Source organism: Suncus etruscus, chromosome 12, assembly GCF_024139225.1.
Source record: "Suncus etruscus isolate mSunEtr1 chromosome 12, mSunEtr1.pri.cur, whole genome shotgun sequence".
NCBI lineage: Eukaryota > Metazoa > Chordata > Mammalia > Eulipotyphla > Soricidae > Suncus > Suncus etruscus.
In genome coordinates, this window is record NC_064859.1 from 41,117,443 (window position 1) to 41,139,628 (window position 22,186).

At 42.6% G+C, this 22,186-nt stretch overlaps 1 protein-coding gene across 1 annotated transcript in view; it reads left to right on the forward strand.

Moving 5' to 3' along the window:
• The first annotated feature begins 21,364 nt into the window (after nucleotides 1-21,364).
• Nucleotides 21,365-22,186, forward strand: part of FAM178B (family with sequence similarity 178 member B) — a 119,311-nt gene continuing 118,489 nt past the window's right edge. The window contains 2 exon segments of the mRNA XM_049784593.1: nucleotides 21,365-21,374; nucleotides 21,442-21,708. Coding sequence (XP_049640550.1) covers nucleotides 21,365-21,374; nucleotides 21,442-21,708 — 277 coding nt within the window.

Below are 22,186 nucleotides of genomic sequence, written 5' to 3' on the forward strand. Positions count from 1 at the left end.
TAAGGCATTTGCCTTGCATGCAGAAGGATGGTGATTCGAATTTCGCATCCCATATGGTCCCCTGAGCCAGTCAGAAGTGGTTTCTGAGCATAGAACGAGGAGTAACCACTGAGTGCTGCCTGGTGTGACCCAAAACCAAAAAAAAAAAAAAAAAAAAAAAAAGAATGTTCTGCAATACAGAGAATTGGGTGTATCTTAGTGGGTTTTGGGGGGGGCTATGAACGGATTGAGGGATGTTATGGGCAAGTAGAGAAAGCCAGGAATGACCTTTACGGGTTCAATTTGTCCAATATTCATTTAAGTGTCTGGTTACAACTTTCAGCTTTTTCTGAGGACTATGATCACCATGTAATTCCCAGGCAATTTTCTGTAAGATTTGAGATTCCTGACATACTTAGGGGCTCTCTCTGCTCAGAAGTCAGTCCTGGGAGTGCCAGGAACTGAACCTGGATTGGCTGCATTCAAGATAAATACATAAAGTACTTTAGTATCTCTTCAGCCCCTACTTAACTTTTTTGATTTGCATGTTTTGGTGCCACAACAAAAATAAACAAGGTCTTATCCCAGCTCTGTATCAGGAATCACTTCTGGTCCAGGGGGATCATGTCCAGGGGGTTGAAACCAGATTACTGCACGCAAGGCAAGCTTCTTATCTACTGTACTCTCTCTCTTTCTCTCTCTCTCTCATCCCTACTAATTTTTTGATGGGGGGGATGAAGTTTTGGGCCATACTCAGTGGTGTACCAGAGTTGCTCTTGGCTCTGCACTCAGGAATAATTTTGGCAGACTAGGAGAACTGTATGGGAAGATGGTGATTGAACCTGGGTTGGCTGCTTGCAAGGCAAGTATCCTACCAGCTATCTCTCCAACCCCTGACCCCTACTTCTTTTTTTAAATATCTTTATTTAAACACCTTGATTACAAATATGATTGTAGTTTGGTATGGTCCCTACTTCTTTAAAGAAAATGTCAGTCAGTCATCTCTGTGGCCTTTTCTGTCCTAGTGGGGAGGTGCCTCTACTTCTATCAGTACAAGAAGATATTTTGTCCCCATGGAAGATGGGCAGTTGGGTAAAGGCTGTGTACCAGTCTCGCCCCCAGAATACATGTTGTGCCATTGCATAGGTTGTGTCAATGTATTTGGCCATGATCCCTAAGAGTTATATGTATGCATATGGTACACCTGAGGCACCCATTCTCAGTAATGGCTCATAGACCTTTCTCAGGAAGGTCTGTGCATGTGTGTGACAGAGCATCTTGGACAAGATAGCAGAAATTATGGAGACCAATTGATCAAAGGGGGTCTGGGGAAAGTATAATAATTTCAGGATGATCTTTTATTACCCTCAGTGTAGCTTCTGGTGAGAGTCCATTTCTCCTCTCTCGAAGGATAATGATGGGGGTGAGAGTAGGGGAAGTAGGAGTTAACCAGGTAATGGGGAATTCAAGTAACCATGAGGGGTTGACTAGAAATCCCCCTTTCCCTCTAGCAATCTTTTGAAGCTCAGCATTTGCCTTCAGCCACATGTCAGTTCTCTTCTGATGGCCTGTACAATGAAAGCCTGCTATTTAATTAGGAAGAGAAAATGCTTTTAAATAGCTTGAAGATTTGAAGACCATAGTTAACCAGGGGAGTTTTTGTCTTGTTTGGCTTGAGTGAAGCAGGATAGCTTTTTTTACTGAAACTTATTTAGAACAATTTAGAGCAGAGAGAAAAAGAGAAATATGTGTTTAAGAGAAACACTTCTCCAGAGAGGAAATAAGCAAGCAAAGAAGCAGAGATAAGTGAGATACGTGTTCAAGGGAGAACATAGGTTTGAAGAGGGAGCCAACAGGGTTTGGGGTTTGTTTTTTGTTTTATTTTGTTGCTTGCAGTGCAAGTGTCCTAATCACTGCACTATAAGTCAGCTCCATCACATTTTTAGTAGCTAAATATTTACTTTCCTTCCAGATAATTGCATGGGTGTAAAGGACTATAAAAATAATTTTTGGGGGCCAGAGAGATAGCATGGAGGTAAGGCGTTTGCCTTTCATGCAGGAGGTCATCGGTTTGAATCCCGGCGCCCCATATGGTCCCCTGTGCCTGCCAGGAGCAATTTCTGAGCCTGGAGCCAGAAATAACCCCTGAGCACAGCCAGGTGTGACCCCCCCCCCAAAAAATAATTTTTGTTGTTGTTTTTCTCTTTGTTTGGGGGGGACTCACCCATCAGTGCTCAGGGATTACTTCTGTTTCTGAATTGGCATCACTCCTAGTGGGGCTTAGGACCATATGGAGTGCCAAGGACTGAACCTGGTGTACAAGGCAAATGCCCTACCTTCTGTACTATCTCTCCATTCCCATGGAAAAAAGCTTAGTGCAGAGTCTAAATCTGGGCAAGGCCTGCTGACCCTGGGCCAGTTCCCAGACTACTCAAAATTACAAGAACCACTAATTGAGCAAAAGTCCTTGGGGAGAAAATCCTAACCTCAATAACATTTTGACAGAGAGAGTTGAATACCCAGCAAGCCTTATCCCCTGCAACATATAGCTGTTACCATTTGAGAAGAAAATTATAGCTGGATTAATCAGAGGTGAATTTTGGAGATCAGACCTGGCATAGGTGTATTTAATAATTTCAAAAAATATGAGAAATTTGGGCCCTAATGATAACACAGAGGCAGGACTTTTGCCTTGCATGCAGCTGACCCTGGATGGAACTGTTTTTGATCCGCAAATGGTTCCCGAGCCTGCCAGGAGTGATTTCTGAGCTCAGAGCCAGGAGCAACCCTTGAGCTCTGCCAGGTGTGATGAAAAAGAGAGAGAAAGAGAGAATTTTTATTTTTATTATTTTATTTATTTTTTATTTATTGTATTTACTTATTAGTTAATTTATTAGTTATAAATTTATTATTTATTTATTTATTTATTTATTTTTGTTTGTTTTTGGGCCACACCCGGTGACGCTCAGGGGTTACTCCTGGCTATGTGCTCAGAAGTCGCTCCTGGCTTGGGGGACCATATGGGACGCCGGGGGATCGAACCGCGGTCCGTCCTAGGCTAGCGCAGGCAAGGCAGGCACCTTACCTCCAGCGCCACCGCCCGGCCCCTATTATTTATTTTTATTGTTCACTTCTGGCATTCTCTTTTGGATCTGCTCATAATACCTAATGTTTTAGCAACTTTCGTTCAGTAAGCCAATATGATCTTTTTAGTTCTAATAGGGTTGATGCTTGATAGAATGTTAGAACCTTTAAGGTCAGACCCATGGTAAAATTATGTGGGTATTTTTTTTTTTTTTTTTTTTGGTTTTTGGGCCACACCCGGTGACGCTCAGGGGTTACTCCTGGCTATGCGCTCAGAAGTTGCTCCTGGCTTGGGGGACCATATGGGACGCCGGGGGATCGAACCACGGTCTGTCCTAGGCTAGCGCAGGCAAGGCAGGCACCTTACCTCTAGCGCCACCACCCGGCCCCATTATGTGGGTATTTTGAAGTTAGATGAAGTCTCCTCCCCACCCCAATTTTTGGGCCGCACCCAGTGATGCTCAGGGGTTACTCCTCTCAGTGTTCAGAGGACCATATGGGATGCCAGGGATCAAACCTGGGTTTACTGTGTGCAAGGCAAAGGCCTTACCCGTCGATCTATCACTCTAGCCCCTTACAGATCTCTTTTTTACTAATAGGGCTGTGGATGTCATCTATCTGAAGCATCCAGGTCAAAGCCATGGCACTGAATCCAATTGCTCAGACAATAAGTAGCAAGCTTGTAGTTGAATTCAGCCTCTGAGATCCATGAGTAATTGCCGGCTTTTCTATTACATAGCATTGAAGAGTGTTATTTTCACGGGGCAGTTTTAGGGTTGGTGCCTAGAGGAGTTTAGTGTTCAGTGTCTGGAACACCCATTTTTGTTCTTTTTAACAATCCAGAAAGTCCTTACTTGTGATTACCTTTATGGCCTAATATATAGGCATAATCATTAACTCATAATCAACCATCCATCGAAGGATGTTTCTGGGTGAAAGCAGTGGGCAATTGTGTTATTGCTCAGACATATTTCGGGGACAGATGGAGTTTGTCTGAGTTAGTCTAAGCTGAGCCTTTTGCTTGACTAATTGTGCCTTAGCTCTGGTCATTTTGTAATACTGCATTTCCAGGAAATTCAGCGCTGTCTACATGTTGAAAGATTACATTCCTGTTTAAAGAGATAGATCATCTATTAACTACAGAAGTTTGTTTCTTGAAATAATGGTTCTCCAAACTTTGGAGGAGAGCCTGCCCAAAGAAGTGGGCCTATTGAGGCTCTAGATTAGAAGATAATATAATGGCTATTGTGTTTGCCTGCACGCAGCAGACTTGGGTTCAATCACTGGTATTCCATGTGCTACCCCAAGTCCTGCTAGGAGTCATTCTTGAGTGCAGAGCCAAGAGAAATCCCTGAGCACTGTGGGGGGCATGACCCCAAAACAAACTAAAGAAGTAGGACTGACTCTGAACCTCTGAGTTTTAGGAACTTTTGTACAAGTTAGTTGTTGTGTTTTTTCTTTTTATCCACTCAAATTCAAAAACTACCAAACTTAGAATACATGAACATTCAAAAGAAAGCACCTTTCGGGTCCGGAGAGATAGCACAGCGGTGTTTGCCTTGCAAGCAGCTGATCCAGGACCTAAGGTGGTTGTTTCGAATCCCGGTGTCCCATATGGTCCCCCGTGCCTGCCAGGAGCTATTTTTGCGCAGACAGCCAGGAGTAACCCCTGAGCACCGCCGGGTGTGGTCCCCCCCACCAAAAAAAAAGAAAGCACCTTTCATGTCTAAGACAGAAAACATTGAGTATTTGCTGGTATGCTCCCCAGAATTGTATATGGACTGGGATAAATGGCTATATGGTCACCACTGCTTCATTTATTTATTTTGTTTTGGGGCCACAGTCAACAATACTCAGCACTTAACTCCTGGCTCTGTGCTTGGGGATCAAACATGAGTTGGCCATGTGCAAGGCCAGTGACCTGCTGTTCTATTATCTCTGTAGCCCCTTCCCCCCTCCCCCAACTGCTTCACTTATTGCTCAGAGGTTTTGCATTATCCTGTATTCTGTAGTACTTTTCTTAATGGAAAAATGGCAGTGTTGCAAGGAGAATTACAGGAAATATGAAGACCATGTTTTAAAATTTTTATCACTGAGGGTTGGAGAGATAGTTGAGAGGATAAGGGGCTTGCTTTTGCATGCATTTAATCCCATTTTGATCTCCAGAACTACATATAGTCCTTTGAGCACCACCGGGAATGATCACTGAAACAGATATAGTCAAAACAAAAGGAGGGGTCAGAGTGGTGGTGCAGCGATAGGGCATTTGCTTTGCACGCAGCTGGCTGTGTGTAAGAATTGGCTGCGTGTAAGACAAGCATTTAAACCCTGTACTATCTCTATGACCCCAACATTTTGTTTCCAAATATTTACTGTGTTTACCATGATGCTGATAGCTTCTGCTTCTCTTTCTGTTTCAGTCCTTGCGCAGTTTGATGGATGTAAAGTTTATAACACTGGCAACTGTTTGATTTTTCTTAGTGTATAAAACTCATCTAGTTTCATCTTTCAAGTTGAAAGCTGATTTCTTGATGACCAGAGTGTCTGATTTCACTAGCATTCCTAAGTTCTTAAATATTTGTTTGAAACATGTTATTAGGTGTACGTATCCTGCAAAAGAAGTATTCATACAACAGGACAGTGTACTATTCTGAGTTAATCTAGGATCTTTCTGCATCAAGATTCAAAGGATTCTAATTTTCATCATTATTCAGCCTCAGGGCTATATTTAAAAAAAAGAAAAGAAAAGAAATAGTTTCCTTTAGAGAAATAGGGGAGAGAGCATGAGAGTAAGACACAAGGTATTAGGAAAAAAATAGGAGGAGACTATGATATAGGACTTTTAGGAAAATTAAAAAAAATATATATATATATTTATCTCTTGTAACTGGGAAAAGAAAAGACTACAAAAGAGATTAGAGTGGGCCATAACTTCTTTAAGATAATGGGATAGTTGGGGAGAGAGGCAACATCAGAGGCTTCAGGATTGGATTTACTGAGTAACTATCCAGGTGGAGAAATATGTCACTGATGGAGGCCAGAGGTCCTGGGCTGGACTAAAGTGGGTGGAGTGTGATTGAGCCAGGGGGCCAACCTCAGTTGTGTGGATTAATTCAGTGAAATACAAATTTTAGCTGCATAGCAAAGAAATAAAAACATTGCACAAATATAGAATGATGAACATTTATTTATTTGATTTGGGGACCACAGGTGGCTATGCTTAAAAGGTGTTCTTGACTCAGAGTTTGGAGATTATTTTGGAAGTACTGGATGAAACATGTGGTGCTGGGGATCAAACTTTGGTCTCCAAATGTAGAGTTGCATTCCAGCCATTGAGTTACCTCTCTGTCCAAGAATGATAACCATTTAAAAGACTGACATTATCAAGACTTGTCAGGAGTCAGAATTACTGGTAGGACAATATATTCACTCTTCAATTTTGATCTTTTTTGGAAAGGGCTGACTCCATGTGGTGTTTGGGGGTCAAGTCACTCCCAGCAGTGCAGTGCCAGGAATCAAACTGGGGTCAGTCATGTCAAGGCAGTGCTTCAACTCCTGTATTGTCTCTCTGGCAACACCCTGACACTTTGGTTTTGTTTTGGGGCCACACTTGGTAGTGCTCAAGGCTAACTCCTGGCTCTATGCTCAGCAACTGGGGGGTTCAGGGGACCATATAGGGTGCTGGGGATTGAACCTGGGTTAGTTGCATGCAAGGCAAGCACTCTATCCACTGCCTCTCTATACCCATCCTACCACTTTGGAACTAATTTTTTGGGGTGTTTTTTTTGTTTGTTTGTTTGTTTTTGGGTCACACCCAGCAGCACTCAGGAGTTACTCCTGGCTCTATGCTCAGAAATTGCCCTTGGCAGGCACAGGGGACCATATGGATTCAAACCACCGTCCTTATGCATGAAAGACAAATGCCCTACCTCCATGCTATCTCTCCGGCCCCATGTTTTTGGTTTTTGGGTCATGCCCGGCAGCACTCAGGGATTACTACTGGCTCTGTGCTCAGAAATTGCTCCTGGCAGGCTTGGGGGACCATATGGGATGCTGGGATTCTAACCACCATCCTTCTGCATACAAGGCAAATGCCCTACCTCCATGCTATCTTTTTGGCCTTTGGAACTATTTTACCCACCATAGGTGGTTGTATCTACTCCTGCTGACACCTAAGTGCATTTCCAGTAAAATGTGAGATTGTATATTTGCAAGAATGTATATAAAAAATCAAACATAATTGAGAAGCACTACTGACAATAACAAATAACTAGAAACAACTAGTGTCCATCAGTAGTAGAAGAGGTAAGTTAAAATTCATAGCATGGGGTCAGAAGGATAGTATTGTGGGTAGGGCATTTGTTTTACACATGACAAACCTAGGTTTGATCCCCAGTATCCCATATGGTTCCTCAAGCCCACCAAGAGTGATTCCTGAGTGCAGAGTCAGGAATAGCTAATGAGCACTGTTGGATGTGGCCCCCAAACTCTTGCCCCTGGGGGAAAAAAGATTCATAGCATGTAATACTGTACTATGCTGGACTGGAGAGGTAATAATAATGTGTAAAGATGTTTCCCATTAGGCTCAATCCCTGCTGCAACACTGAGCCTCTCCAGGAATGATCCCTGAGCACAGAGCCACAGTGAGCTTTGAACACTGCCAGTTTTGCCAAAACCAAACCAAAGTAACAACAACAACAAAATACTGTGTAGCTTCTAAACTAACCTTTTAAGCGGTCACCTTCATCTGCCCTGCATCTGATTCTGTCCCTGATCTCCCTCTGCTGCTCCCAGCTGAGGCTTCTCTTGCTGAACCCCTTCCTGAATCTTTCACGGAATCTCTCAATTCCTTTTTTCACCCCTCAGGCAACCCCTTTGTTAAGTTGACCCCACTGATCCCAGAAGTGGGCTGATCTGACCATCAGGCAAGACTAGCATTTAGCCTAGGGAGAGGTGACAACAGACAAAACAGGAAAAAGGAATCTGGTGTTGGTGCTTATCTTTAGGGATCTTTAGGCAGGATTTCTCTGTTGACAGGTATGGAACATAAAAACCCTGGGATGCTTATCCAGCTTCAGTTTAGGCTTTGCTTTGTGAAAATTCATTAACTGCATTATTCCCTTGGTATACACTTCTGTGCGAAGTTAATAGATTTGTTTTATTTTTTGTTGTTTGGGGCTACACAATGCTCAGAGCTTACTCCTAGCTCTGTGCTCAGGATCACTCCTACTGGTGCTCAGGGAACCATATAAACTTCTGGAAATCAGATGCTGGGCCTACTACATCAAAGGCAAGTGCCTTAACACCTTGTGCTATCTCTCCAGCCTAGAGTTGATTTGATTTGCACCTGGCATGGTGCTGTTTGGTACACTTCCTTCTTTCCTTCCGGACTTTTTTTTTTTTTTTACAACAACTGTCTATGCTCAGGGCTTATTTAATTTTATGCTCAGGGGCAATTTCTGGCAGTTTTAGGAGGACTATATGAGGTGTCAGGGATGGAACTTGTGTTACAGCTGAAGTGCCTACTATCTCTCCTGCTTGTATGTTGAAGCGCTAACGCTCAACCCTACTAGTTGGATGTGGGACCTTGGGGAATGGATGATGAGCTCTCAAGTAGGTCATGATGGTGGGGGCCCCAAGATAGGATTAGTGGGGTTTTTTTGGTGTGTTTGTTGGGGTGGGGAGAAGGTTTAGATCATGCCCAGCAGTGTATTGGGAATCATATATGGAATCAAACTGGGTCAACTTCATTCAAGGCAAATGCCTTAATCTCTGTAATTATTTCTTTGGTTCTGAATTAGTGGTTTCTTTTTGTTTGTTTTTGTTTGTTTGTTTTGTGGCCACACCCAGTGCTGCTCAGGGATTACTCCTGTCTCTGTGCTCAAAAGTGCTCCTGACAGACTCGGGGGACCACATGTAATGCTGGGATTCAAACCAGGATCTGTCCTGTGTTGGCCACGTGCAAGACAAACACCTTACCACTATGCTATAGATTCGGTTCCTGACCTATGTTTTCTTATCTCAGGGGGTGATGGGATTTTAAAATCACAGAAGTGCTTTTCAAGTCTCTGTGGAGAAGGAAGCCTGAAGCAGAGAAGACCCTGAGGGTCTACCAGTGGGAAAGCCACAAAGGCAGAGTCACTAAAGCAAAATTCCCATTTTGGCTCTCAACTAGCGGTGTGATCTTGATCTCTCACTTGTAACCTAGAGGGTTACAGTTACAGTTGTTAAGTAAGAATAAAGTCCTTAGAACAGTACCTGGCATAGAAATGGCTTGTAATGCTATATATGGACAAAGTGAATGAGAGCTACAAATGGTCTATTACTAAAAAAGATGTGACTGCTTCCCAGACAAATGACAAGCCTATCTACTGTAAAGGAAAAGTTTCCCCTGAGTTTCCTGACTGCCCTGATCATCTACCCCCCTTCTCTTTTCTGGGAACTTGTAGACCCAGCTACAGTTTAACTTTCTTTCTGTTCCTACATGGACCTGTTGTGTTAACCCTGTAAGCTTGCACCTACACCTTGCAAAAATGTGATTGAGCAAATGCCAGGTGTCATGTACTTCCTAAAGCAAATCAATCTACTGTACCTTTCTATTGTTTGAAATGCTATATACAGCTTGTAAGCTCATGGCTCGGGGCTGGCAGTTTCTGGCTTATGCTGGATTCTAGCGCAGTCCCTGCATATGCTTGTAAGAAAATAAACCCCCTGCTTTTGCATGAGACTGTGGTCTTGGTGTCTTTGAATGGTGCATCATTCTCCTGGACTTAACACTACAACATGCCTGAAAGTCTATTTTCTCATGTCCTGGACTTCAGCAGTGAACACTACCACCAAAATCCTTGCTCCAATGAAGCTTCCATTTTAGACAATGTAACACAGAGACCCCTGGATCCTAGAATCCAGATTGCAAGGGCAGTAGTCACATACATGACAATTTAACTCATTCTATATGTCATTTAAAAATACATTTTTCTACAAATGGAGAAAAAAAATTTTTTTTTTTTGGTTTTTGGGCCACACCAGGTGACGCTCAGGGGTTACTCCTGGCTATGTGCTCAGAAGTCGCTCCTGGCTTGGGGGACCATATGGGACACCGGGGGATCGAACCGCGGTCCGTCCAAGGCTAGCGCAGGCAAGGCAGGCACCTTACCTCTAGCGCCACCGCCCTGCCCCTGAATGGAGAAATTTAAAACTTATTTACACTGGATTTTTATGATCAATGTTAATAATAGAAATTCAAACCCTGGTATCTAAGACAAGAGTTACAACATATGGGGTTGGTTGTGGTCTGTTTTGTGTGATTTATAAGCTAAGAATACTTTTTACTTTTTTTTTTTGGTTTTGGGGCCACACCCAGTGATGCTCTGGGGGTACTCCTGGCTATGCGCTCAGAAATTGCTCCTGGTTTGGGGGCTATATGGTTCACCAGGGTCAAACCAAAGTCATCCTGGATCATCCATGTGAAGGCAAACTCTATATCACTGCGCTATCGCTCTGGCCTCTAAATTTCACATTTTAAAGTGGTTTTAAAAATACACAAAGGGGGCTGGAGAGATAGCATGGAGGTAAAGCATTTGCCTTGCATGCAGAAGGTCAGTGGTTTGAATCCCAGTATACCATATGGTCCCCTGAGCCTGCCAGGAGCGATTTCTGAGCATAGAGCCAAGAGTAACCCCTGAGCGCTGCCAGGTGTGACCCGAAAACCAAAAAAATTAAATAAATAAAAAGAAAAATACACAAAGGAGGGGCCGGAGCAGTGGCGCAACCGGTAGGGCGTTTGCCTTGCACTCATAACCTAGGAGGGACCTCGGTTCGATCCCCAGGTGTCCCAGATGGTACCCCCAAGCCAGGAATGACTTTTGAGCGCATAGCTAGGAGTAACCCCTGAGCGTCAATGGGTGTGGCCCAAAAAGCAAAGCAAAACAAAAATACACAAAAGAGGGGCCACAGTGATAGCACAGTGGTAGGGCAATTGCCTTGCACATGGCCAACCTGGGATGGACCCGGGTTCGATTCCCAGCATCTCATATGGTCCCCTGAGCCTGCCAGGAGTGATTTCTGAGCGTAGAGCCTGAAATAACCCCTGAGCAGCCAGGTGTGGCCCTAAAACAAACGAACAAAACCCAACCTCCCCCCAAAAAAAACAACCCATAAAAGAGTCTATATAATGTAGATGGTTGTGGCATATATTTTTATATTTGTAAGTACTTTTAAAAGTGCACAAATAGACTATATAATAGAGATGGTTCATATGGTCCCTTGCCAGGCTTAGGGGACCATATGGGATGCTGAAGATCAAACCTGGATCTGTCCCAGGTCAGCCATATGCAAGGTCAATGCCCTACTGCTGTTCTATCACTCCGACCCCTGAATTGGTGTTTTACGAAAAGAGGTAAGCATAATTTGTAAGTTATTTCTGCAGTTCTCCCTCTGAGTAGTAGTTTCATGAGTACTATGGGAAGCCCCATAAGTTAGAAGAAGACAACCTAAACTGATACCTCCATTGGCAGAACCTAGGTCTCAGACTTGCTACCTCTGTAACTATGAAGGAGAAATATGTTGTCTCAACCAGTGAGTTAGCCAACTGTTCTGGGGCAGAACCAGGTAGATCACCTAGTCTCCTGTGGTAATTCTCAGCATGGATCATAGCATAGAAAAAGGTGGGAAATTACTGGTCTGAACCAGGTTTCTCAACTTTCCTTCACTTTTACCATGGCCCCCTTTCCATCTTAATTATTCCCTGTGGCCCCATTCTATCAGTTTGATCTTTTGGAATATCCTGGGGGTGTACAGGGGCCTCCTGCCTCCATTGAAAAGTGCTGGTCTAAGCTGCCCAGCCTACAGTGTTTGATTATGATAACCATCCAGGGAGAAGGCCCATATAATTGTACAATAGTAACAAGCACCTATTTTTCTTGGATGTACTGAGCTGGCACCTGAGTGGGCTAAAGACAGAACAGTGTTTCTGCATCCGAGTAATTCCAGAAGAGAATGAATTTGCCCACATGACCTTATAGCATGCTGGAGTTTGAAGAGCAGGGACTTAGAGGTACTGTAGTTTTCCCAGCAGTGACGCATTTGCTCCTCTAATAAACCCTCAAGTGCTCCCCTGCCTTTGGTGCTCCATCTGGAGCCATGAACTACTGAACTCAGAAACCAGAGCATGCTGTGGTTTATGATCGTGAGGAACAGCCAAGACTGGAGCAGAAAAGCCATCTGCTCAGGAGTGCAACAAAGGCTGGTTTTGTGTTTCCTAAACTTAGTGGGCTTGGCATTATAGGGCAGACACAGAAAGTACTTGTGCCCAGAAAAGAAACCCATTTTAAAAGTCCCTACTGCCTTCCACTGGGTTTAGATCTTTGCTACACAGAGTTACTCTCCTGGGAGTAACAGCTGTTTTTGATTCTTTTTATCTTTTATTTATCATCTCTCTGGACTTTGAATCACAAAAATATTTGCTTAGTTTAGGTTGATTTGGCAAATGTTCCATACTCAATTAGTGCTTTAAGAATCATAAATAAAAGTTTTGTTGTTGTTCTTTAACCATCTTCTTGTGCCCTAAAGAGCCAGTATGCTCAGGACAGTCCTTCTAAATGAGACTGAGATTGCTATGTGTGTCTCCAGATTCCTCTGAATAAAAGGTTTTTTTTTTTGTTTGTCTTTTATATAAATTTTTGGTTTATGGGTCACACTCTGCAGCACTCCGGGGTTACTCCTGGCTCTGTGCTCAGAAATCACCCCTGACTGACTTGGGGGACTGTATGGGATGCTGCTAATCAAACCACTGTCCCTCCCAGGTTGGCTGCATGCAAGGCAAATGCCCTAGCGCTGTGCTATCTCTCCAACCCCAAAAGTTTTTTTTTTTTTTAAAACATCTTGAAACAGGGATGAGGCTCAAGAGGTAGAGCCTGAGTTGATGGTCACACAACCATCCCAGGTGTGTATATATATATATATATAGCACCCCCCTTCACCTGTGCAACCTTCCCACCACCAATGACCCGCATCTTCCTTCTCCCCCACCCCCTTTTCTGTATTCAAACTAGGCATTCTATTTCTTTCACTCACTCACTCACTACCATTATCATGATAGTTGTTAGTGTAGTTATTTCTCTAACTGCACTCACCACTCTCTATGGTGAGCTTCATATTGTGAGCCAGTCCTTCCAGCCCTCATCTCTATTGTCCCTGGGTATGTCTTTTATTTTTCTTTAATCCTATAGATGAGTGGGATTATTCTGTGTCTGTCTCTCTCCCTCTGACTTATTTTACTCAGCATAATAGTTTACATGTCCATCTATATAGAGGAAAATTTTATGGCTCTATTTTTCCTGAAGGCTGCATAGTGTTCCAAACTGTGCATTCCACAGTTTCTTTAGCCATTTTTCTGTTGTTGGGCATCTGGGTTATTTCCAAATTCTGGCTATTGTAAATAGTGCTGCAATGAATATAGGTGTGCAGAAAGCATTTTTATATTGTGCTTTTGTGTTCCCAGGGTATATCCCTAGGAGTGGTATAGCTGGATCGAATGGGAGCTCAATTTCCAGTTTTTTTGAGGAATCTCCATATTATTTTCCATAAAGGCTGGACTAGACTGTATTCACACCAGCAGTGAATGAGAGTTCCTTGCTCCCCATGTCCCTGACACCACTGATTGTTCTTGTATTTTGTGATGTGTGCCAATCTCTGTGGTGTGAGATGGTACCTCATTGTTTTGATTTGCATCTTTCTGATGATTAGTGAATTTTTCAAGTGCCTTTTGGCCATTATATTTCTTCTTTGAGAAAGTGTCTCTTCATTTCTTCTCCCCATTTTTTGATGGGGTTAGATTTTTTTCTTGTTAAGTTCTGTCAGTAGCTTGTATACCTAAGATATTAGCTCCTTTATAACCTGATGGGTATTGGGTGAATAGTTTCTCCCATTGTGTGGGTGGCTTTTGTATCTCTGTCATTATTTCCTAAAAAGAAAACTTTACTGGTCTTTGACTTTTGTAAGATTTTTCCAGTTTACCACTGACCTACTTTGCAGTTTGTTGAAGTGCATCCATAAGAAAACTGGAGGTGTAATTCCCATGCTGACACCTTCTCTCCACCTGTTTTCAGCCCCTGTAATTCCTATCAAAGCCTGGGTCTTATCTTCGTTTAGGAAGGTTGTTAACAATTTTTTGTTAATGTCTGTTGGTTGTGCTAATGTCTGGGTCATCCTTGATGATTGCTGCAGATGTGTTAGCATCCCTAAGCAAAACCTTAGTGGGTTAGATAATTCTCACTAGGAATAAGCGTGTACACGATGCAGACGAATATGAAATATAAAAATGAAATAAATGAGACCACACAAAATAAATTGTATGGGGACCCACGTCCAAGGGATAAGAGACACATTTACTGTTCAGCCGATGACAATTTTAAGCACAAACTCTGGTATGCAAGGTGTTTTCATGGAAAACAAAGAGCAGAGGATCTTCCCAATGAGACCAGGCTCTAGAATTTACATATCAAATAACTATTCGATGTAGGTGAGAAAGAGCCCTGCTAGAGGGCTGTGAAACAAGAGCTAGAGATGTTTTTGGTTTAGCAAAAAGCAGGTTTTTCAAGAAACCAGGAGGAGAGAGACAGAGATATTTATGATGTTTATGTAGTTGCCGGAAAATAGATTTTTTGGGGGACAGAAATAATTGTTTACCATCATAGAGCTAGACTCAGAAAAACAAGCTGCTGGCACCAGGTTATACTAGAAATACGAGTCACAAATAAACTAGCTAGCAGGGAACTTTTGGTGGGCTTTGGTACTGACATTTCTTTGTCTGTAGGAAAACTGAGGCCGGATTTCTATAGTGACCAAATAAAGAGAAAATGTTATGTCACAGCCATGTTGGAATTACAGCCAATAATCCACGTAAAGAGTCAAATGATTGACTTCTCTGAACGGGCCTTTTGGCAAATAATTCTTTGGGAGGAAGGCACTGCACCCGGAAGGCAAAAAGCCACGTCTGGTGCATGCTTTCATTAAGTGGGGGGTAACAGATGATCATGCAATATCATGGTCATATTGACTGCAAGACACTTCCAAGTCAGGATTATAGAAACCCCTCCACCGACAACCACAATACTCAGAGCTGACACTGCCAAATGCACTACCATGGGTTTAATTGGTTTATTTATGTAAATATATATGCAGATCAAAACCACGAAAGAAAATTTCTCCACTGAGCTTTATTCCTGGGCCCTGTGTATTATATTTTTTGTTTTTGTGTGCTCAGGGCTTACTCCTGGCTCTTGTGTTCAGGGGTCACTCTTGGCTTTGTGCTCAGGAGTTACTCCTGACGGAACTCAGGGGACCGTACAGGGTGCCAGGGCTCAAACCCAGGTCAAATATGTTCAAGATAAATGCCTTAAGCCCTATATTATCTCTCCAGTCCATTTAATTTCTTTCTTTGGGGGAGGGGTGTTGGTTCACACCCATTGTCACTCAGGGCTTACTCCTGGCTGGCTCTGTGCTCAGAAATCACTCCTGGCAGGCTCGGGGGACTATATGGAATGCTGGAAATTGAACGTGGGTTTGTCCTGGGTTGGCTGCATGCAAGGCAAATGCCCTACTGCTGTGCTATCTGTCTCTGGCCCCTTAACTTATTTTTATTTTTGGGGGGGCCATGTTTGGTGGCTACTCCTAGTACAGTTCTCAGGGGTCAGTCACAGCAGTGTTCAGGGAACTCTACAATGCTGAGCATTGAACCCAGGCCTCCTGCATGCAAAAGCTGTATTTCAGTTTACTGAGCCTTTTCCCTGACCTCTGGACTGAATTTTGAACCCATAAAGTTCATATATAGAAATTTTGCCAATCCCTTTATGCTTGGTTTCTGACTTCAGGAAGTGTGAGGGGAAACATGTTGGTTAAGGCTCTCTGTTCCCATAACCTAAGCTGCTGCATCCCTGCGCTGATGTAACTTTTCTCTAATGCCTGCTGTGCCCCTGTACTGTGGTCTGATGGACACCTCTCCTCCGTGTTGAATACCTTTCCCCAGGCTCTGATCCCTGTTTCTGCAGGGCCAAAAGGATGTTGGCATGTCCTAGTTAAAATGTCACCAAGAAGAGAAAAAAAAATGTTATTAGGAACTCTGATGAGACTTGTATTTCTGTTTCTATAGGGAAGTGTAAAGATCCTTAGTGCATGCCAGGGGCTTACTCTGGAAGGGAGAGATGACAGAGCTTAGAAATTGCTTTTGGGGGCCGGAGAGATAGCATGGAGGTAAGGCATTTACCTTTCATGCAGAAGGTCTTCAGTTTGAATCCCAGCATCCCATATGGTCCCCTGTGCATGCCAGGAGCAATTTCTGAGCACGGAGCCAGGAAAAACCCCTGAGCACTGCCGGGTGTGACCCAAAAACCACAAAAAAAAAAAAAAAAAAAAGAAATTGCTTTTGGTGGGCTGGAGTGATAGTACAGTAGTAGGGCATTTGCCTTGCATATGGCAGGCCCGGGACAGATCCGGGTTGGCTCCCAAACATCCCATATGGTCCTGAGAACCAGTCCAGAGCAATTTCTTAGTTCAGAGCCAGGATTACCCCTGAGCGCCACCAGGCCCAAAAACCAAAAAAATTATTATTTTTTTTTTTTGCTTTTGGTAATGCTTAGAGGATTCTGCATAGCAGATTAAATCCAGGGCTCCAGTACATGTACTCTGTAGCCCTTTGAGCCATCTCATTGGCCACTTTGTTGTTGTTTTTTAACTTTATTTTTTTTATTTTTTATTTAAACACCTTGGTTACAAACATGATTGTGGTTGGGTTTCAGTCATATCAGATGGCACCCCCCCCCCCATCACCAGTGCAACATTCCCATCACCAATGACCCAAATATCCCTCCTCCCCTCACCGCCCCTACCTGTATTCTAGACAGGCTTTCCACTTTCCTCATATATTTTCATTGTTAGAATAGTTTGCAATGTGGTTATTTATCTAACTAAACTCATCACTCTTTGTTGTGAGATTCATGAGGTCGGCTGTAACGTCTAGCCCTCCTCTTTTTTGTCTCGAAAAATTGTTGAGAAATGTCTCATTTTTCTTTTTCTTTTTTTTTTTTTTTTTGGTTTTTGGGCCACACCCGGCGATGCTCAGGGGTTACTCCTGGCTGTCTGCTCAGAAATAGCTCCTGGAAAGCACGGGGGACCATATGGGACATCAGGATTTGAACCAACCACCTTTGGTCCTGGATCGGCTGCTTGCAAGGCAAACGCTGCTGTGCTATCTCTCCGGGTCCCTCATTTTTCTTAAAACCCAGAGATGAGTGAGATCATTCTTCATCTTTCTCTTTCTCTCTGACTTATTTCACTCAGCATAATAGATTCCATGTACATTCATGTATAGGAAAATTTCATGACTTCATCTCTCCTGACGGCTGCATAATATTCCATTGTGTATATGTACCACAGTGTCTTTAGCCGTTCATCTGTTGAAAGGCATCTTGGTTGTTTCCAGCGTCTTGCTATGGTAAATAATGCTGCAATAAATATAGGTGTAAGGAAGGGGGTTTTGTATTGTATTTTTGTGTTCCTAGGGTATATTCCTAGGAGTGGTATAGCTGATCATATGGGAGCTCAATTTCCAGTTTTTGGAGGAATCTCTATATTGCTCTCCAGAAAGGTTGAACTAGACGGCATTCCCACCAGCAGTGGATGAGTTCCTGTCTCACTGCATCCCCACAAACACTGCTTGTTCTCATTCTTCGTGATGTGTGCCAGTCTCAGTGGTGTGAGGTGGTACCTCAACGTTGTTTTGATTTGCATCTCCCTGATGATTAGTGATGTGGAGCATTTTTTCATGTGCCTTTTGGCTATTTGTATTTCTTCTTTATCAAAGTGTCTGTCCATTTCTTCTCCTCATTTTTTGATGGGATTAGATGTTTTTTTCTTGTAGGGTTCTGTCAGTGCCCTGTATATTTTGGATATTAGCCCTTTATCTGATGGGTATTTCTCCCACTCAGTGGGTGGCTCTTGTATCCTGGGCACTATTTCCTTTGAGGTGTAGACGCTTCTCAGCTTAATATATTCCCATCTGTTAATCTCTGCTTTCACTTGCTTGGAGAGTTTGTTGTTCTTTTTACGGTAACATTTCTAAAAAACAATACACTTTTTGAATTGAATCACCATGAGTTTACAAAGTTGTTCATGATTTAATTTTAGTTATACAATGTTCCAACATCAGTGCTCATTTTTACCCAACAATGTCCCCAATTTCCCTCCAACCCCCACTCCACCTGACTGTGAAAACATTTATCCTCTTTCTGTCTCTGTCATTGTCTCTCTCTCTCTCTCTCTCTCTCTCTCTCTCTCTCTCTCTCTCTCTCTCTCTCTCTCTCTCTCTCTCTCTCTCTCTCTCTCTCTCTCTCTTCCTTCCCTTTTAGGTTTGCAGTATTGTTATTGAAGGGATATCATGCATATAACTTTATATACTTTCAACACCCAGTTTTGTCTAGCGTGATTATTTCCAACTGTTATTGTCATTATGGTCCTTTCTGTGTCCAACTGCTCTCTCCACTCTTTGTGGCAAGCTTTCTACCATAGGTCAATGCCCCTGACCTTTTCTATGTTCTCTTTGGGTATTATTTCCATACTGTCTTTTTTTTTAATATAACAAATGAGCATGATCATTTATGTCTCTCTCCCTCTGACTCATTTCACTCTGCATATAATTATCATTTTTCCTAATACCATGTAGTATTCCATTGTGTAGATGTACTTTGGTTTCTTTATCCAACCATTTGTTCTTAAGCACTTGGGTTGTTTCCAGATTTTGGCTATTGTGAATAGTGTTGCAATGAACATAGGAGTTCATATGCCTTTTCTGCATTGTAATTTTGGTCCCTTTGAGTATATTTCTATGAGAAGTATTGCTGAGTCATATGGGAGCTAAATTTCTAGTCTTTTGAAGATTGATCATATTGTTCTCTAAAAAGCTGGACAAATGTATATTACCATAGAATAGAAGTCCCTTTCTCCTTGCACTGCATCATCTCTGGTTGTTCTTGTTCTTTTTGAAATGTACCAGTATCTGTGGTATGAAATAATATCTAACTGTTGTTTTGATTTGTGGCCTCCTGATGATTAGTAATCATTAATCATGGGCATTTTTTCATGTGCCTTTTGACCATCTGTATTTCTTCTTTGAGTAAGTTTCTATGTGACTCTCCTACCCAATTTTTTTTTTTTTTGATAGGGTTGAGCGTTTTTCTTCTTGAGCTTTACCAGTTCCTGATATATCTTAGATATTAACTAATTATCAAATGGGTATTGGGTGAATAATTTCCCCTGGGAAATTTGTGGGCAATCTTTGTTTCCTGGTCACCCTCATTTATTTTGAGTTGTAGAAGCTTCTTAGTTTAAAGTATTCCCATTTGTTTATCTGTTCTTCCACTTTTTTGGCTAGTGGTGTTTCATCCTTGAAAATGCCTTTAGTTTCAGTGTCATGGAGAAAAGAGTTCTTTTGTTTTTGTTTTGGGCCATACCTGATGGTGTTTAGGGATCAGCTGCTTCATGTAAGGCAAACAGATACCTGCTATACAGTATTCTGGCTACTAAGTTCATTATTTTTTCTTTTTTTTTTATTTTTTCTAATGTATTTGGCCAGTTTTCCCAAAACCACTTGTTGACGAGGTGATTTCCTTGCTCCACTTTCTATTTCTTGCTCCTTAATCAATAATAGATCATATACCTGAGTGTCTGTCTCAGGATATTCAAGTCTATTTCTCTAATCTAAAGGTTTGTTTTTATTGCGATACTATGTTGTTATACTTCTTTTTCTAGTAGACTTTTAAGTTGGGTAAAGTGATGCCTTCCATCTTTTTTTCCCCTAAAGATTGCTTTAACTATTCAGAGTGAGGGGTATTATTCCATATGAAGTGTTTCATGTATTTCTTTGAAAATGTCATGAGTTCCTTGTAGGGATTGCATTGAATCTATGCAATGCTTTGGGGAATATTTCCTCTTAAATGATGTTAATCCTCCCAATCCATGAGCAGGGGATCTGTTTCCATTTCTTTGTGCCCTCTCCTATTTCTTTTTGTTTGTTTGTTTGTTTTTTGGGGGGGTCACACCTGGCAGCGCTCAGGGGTTACTCCTGCCTCCACACTCAGAAATCCCTCCTGGAAGGCTTGGGGGACCTTCTGCATGCAAGGCAAATATGCTTTACCTCCATGCTATCTCTCTGGCCTCTCTCTTCTATTTCTTGAAATAGTATTTTGTAGTTTGTATAGGTCCCTTAACCTCTCTTTAGTTGATTTGAAGGTACTTGATTTTTGGAGGCACAATAGTAAATTACTATTTTTTTTTTGGTTTTTGGGTCACACCCAGCAGCTCTCAGGGGTTACTCCTGGCTCTATGCTCAGAAATCGCCCTAGCAGGCACAGGAAACCATATGGGATCCCGGGATTCGAACCACCGTCCTTCTGCATGAAAGGAAAATGCCTTACCTCCATGCTATCTCTCCGGCCTCGTAAATGACATTTTTTAATACTTCTTTCTTCTCTTCATTATTTGTATTTAGAGAAAAATAGGTTTTATGTTAATTTTGTAGCCTGTTATGTTACAAGAGAGGAGTGTCCTGGAGTATCCTTTAAAGTAAAAGAAAGATTTTTTTTTTACAATAGCCAGAATCTGTTAACAACCCAGATGCCAAATAACAGATGAGTGGCTAAAGAAACTGTGGTACATATACTCAATGGAATACTATACAGCCATCAAGAGAGATGATGTCATGAAATTTTCCTATACATGGATGGCCATGGAAACTATTATGCTGAGTGAAATAAGTCAGAGGGAGAGAGACACAGAATAGTCTCACTCATCTATGGGTTTTAAGAAAAATAAAAGACATTATTGTAATAACATCCAAAGATGATGAAGGCTGGAAGGACCGGCTTATGATATGAAGCTTGCCTTGTAACTCACCACTTGTGAGTGCAGTTAGAGAAATACACTAACAACTATCATGACAATGTTAATGAGTGAGAGATGTCAAATGCCTGACTGGAATACAGGCAGGGGACTGGGGAGGAGGATGATGGGGGCATTGGTGGTGGGAATGTTGCATTGGTGAAGGGGATGCTCTATTTTATAGCTGAAACCCAACTACAAACATGGTGCTTAAATAAAAATATTATTAAAAAAATAAAATATGTGTTTACAATTAAACAAAATAAATAAAGTTAAAGAAAAAAACAACTCTCCCTCCATGGAAGTAAGTGTCCACACTGCATATGAGTCTCTACTCAGTGTTTAAGTCACTTCTTGCCTCCTGCCCAGGATGGCCAGAGGTGCCCTCAGTTGCCTTTTATTGTGCCAATGCTAGGAGAGAGCCCACAATCTCTCTCCCATCCACAGGCTCTCAGGCCACCTCAGCTGTGCCCATTCTCCTGCTCCATCTGAAGAGCTTTTATGATCATCCCCTATACCAGGGGCTCATCCAGCCCAAACAGCGCCTCTGCAGCCCCACCTCAGTTCTAATACCCAAACTGCCTAACAAGCCCAAGATGCAAGCCATAGAAGATATGTTTCCCAATGACTGGAATCCACCACCTATCAAGTTCCTGAACCCATGGGCACCACTGGTCAGCAGGGGTGACCCAGCCCTGGGTGACCCACCCCGGGGTACAGTAGGGCCCCAGATTCTGAGGAGACTGCCTCACCAACGGCTCAAAAAGTCAGCAAGTTTCAGGTCCCAAGAGGGGCCTGGACTCACTGAAGGAGCTCTTCCTGAATCTAGTCAGCCCAAATCAGAAGGGTCTAGCCCTACGGAGTAATACCCAAGACATGGTAAGTCAGTGGCCACCTATGGCTTCCCTCTTCCTCACACTGTTTGGATACTGCCTCTCCTTAGTGGCACCTAGACAACCTTTCTAGGTACTCTTCAGCCATGCCCCACCTTCTTTCCTTAGCTACTTTCCTTGATCATTTGTTCCTGATCCCAACCTTATCCCAGCTCTGGGACCTGGTAATTGAGAGCTTCAGTCCCCTTTCCTTCTGCTCCTGCTCATTGATGACTTGGAAATGACACCTCGTTGATGGCCCTAACAGGTTTCACAGATAAGGCTGGGGTTATGGTTCAGGAGAAAAGAGCTCAGTGCCC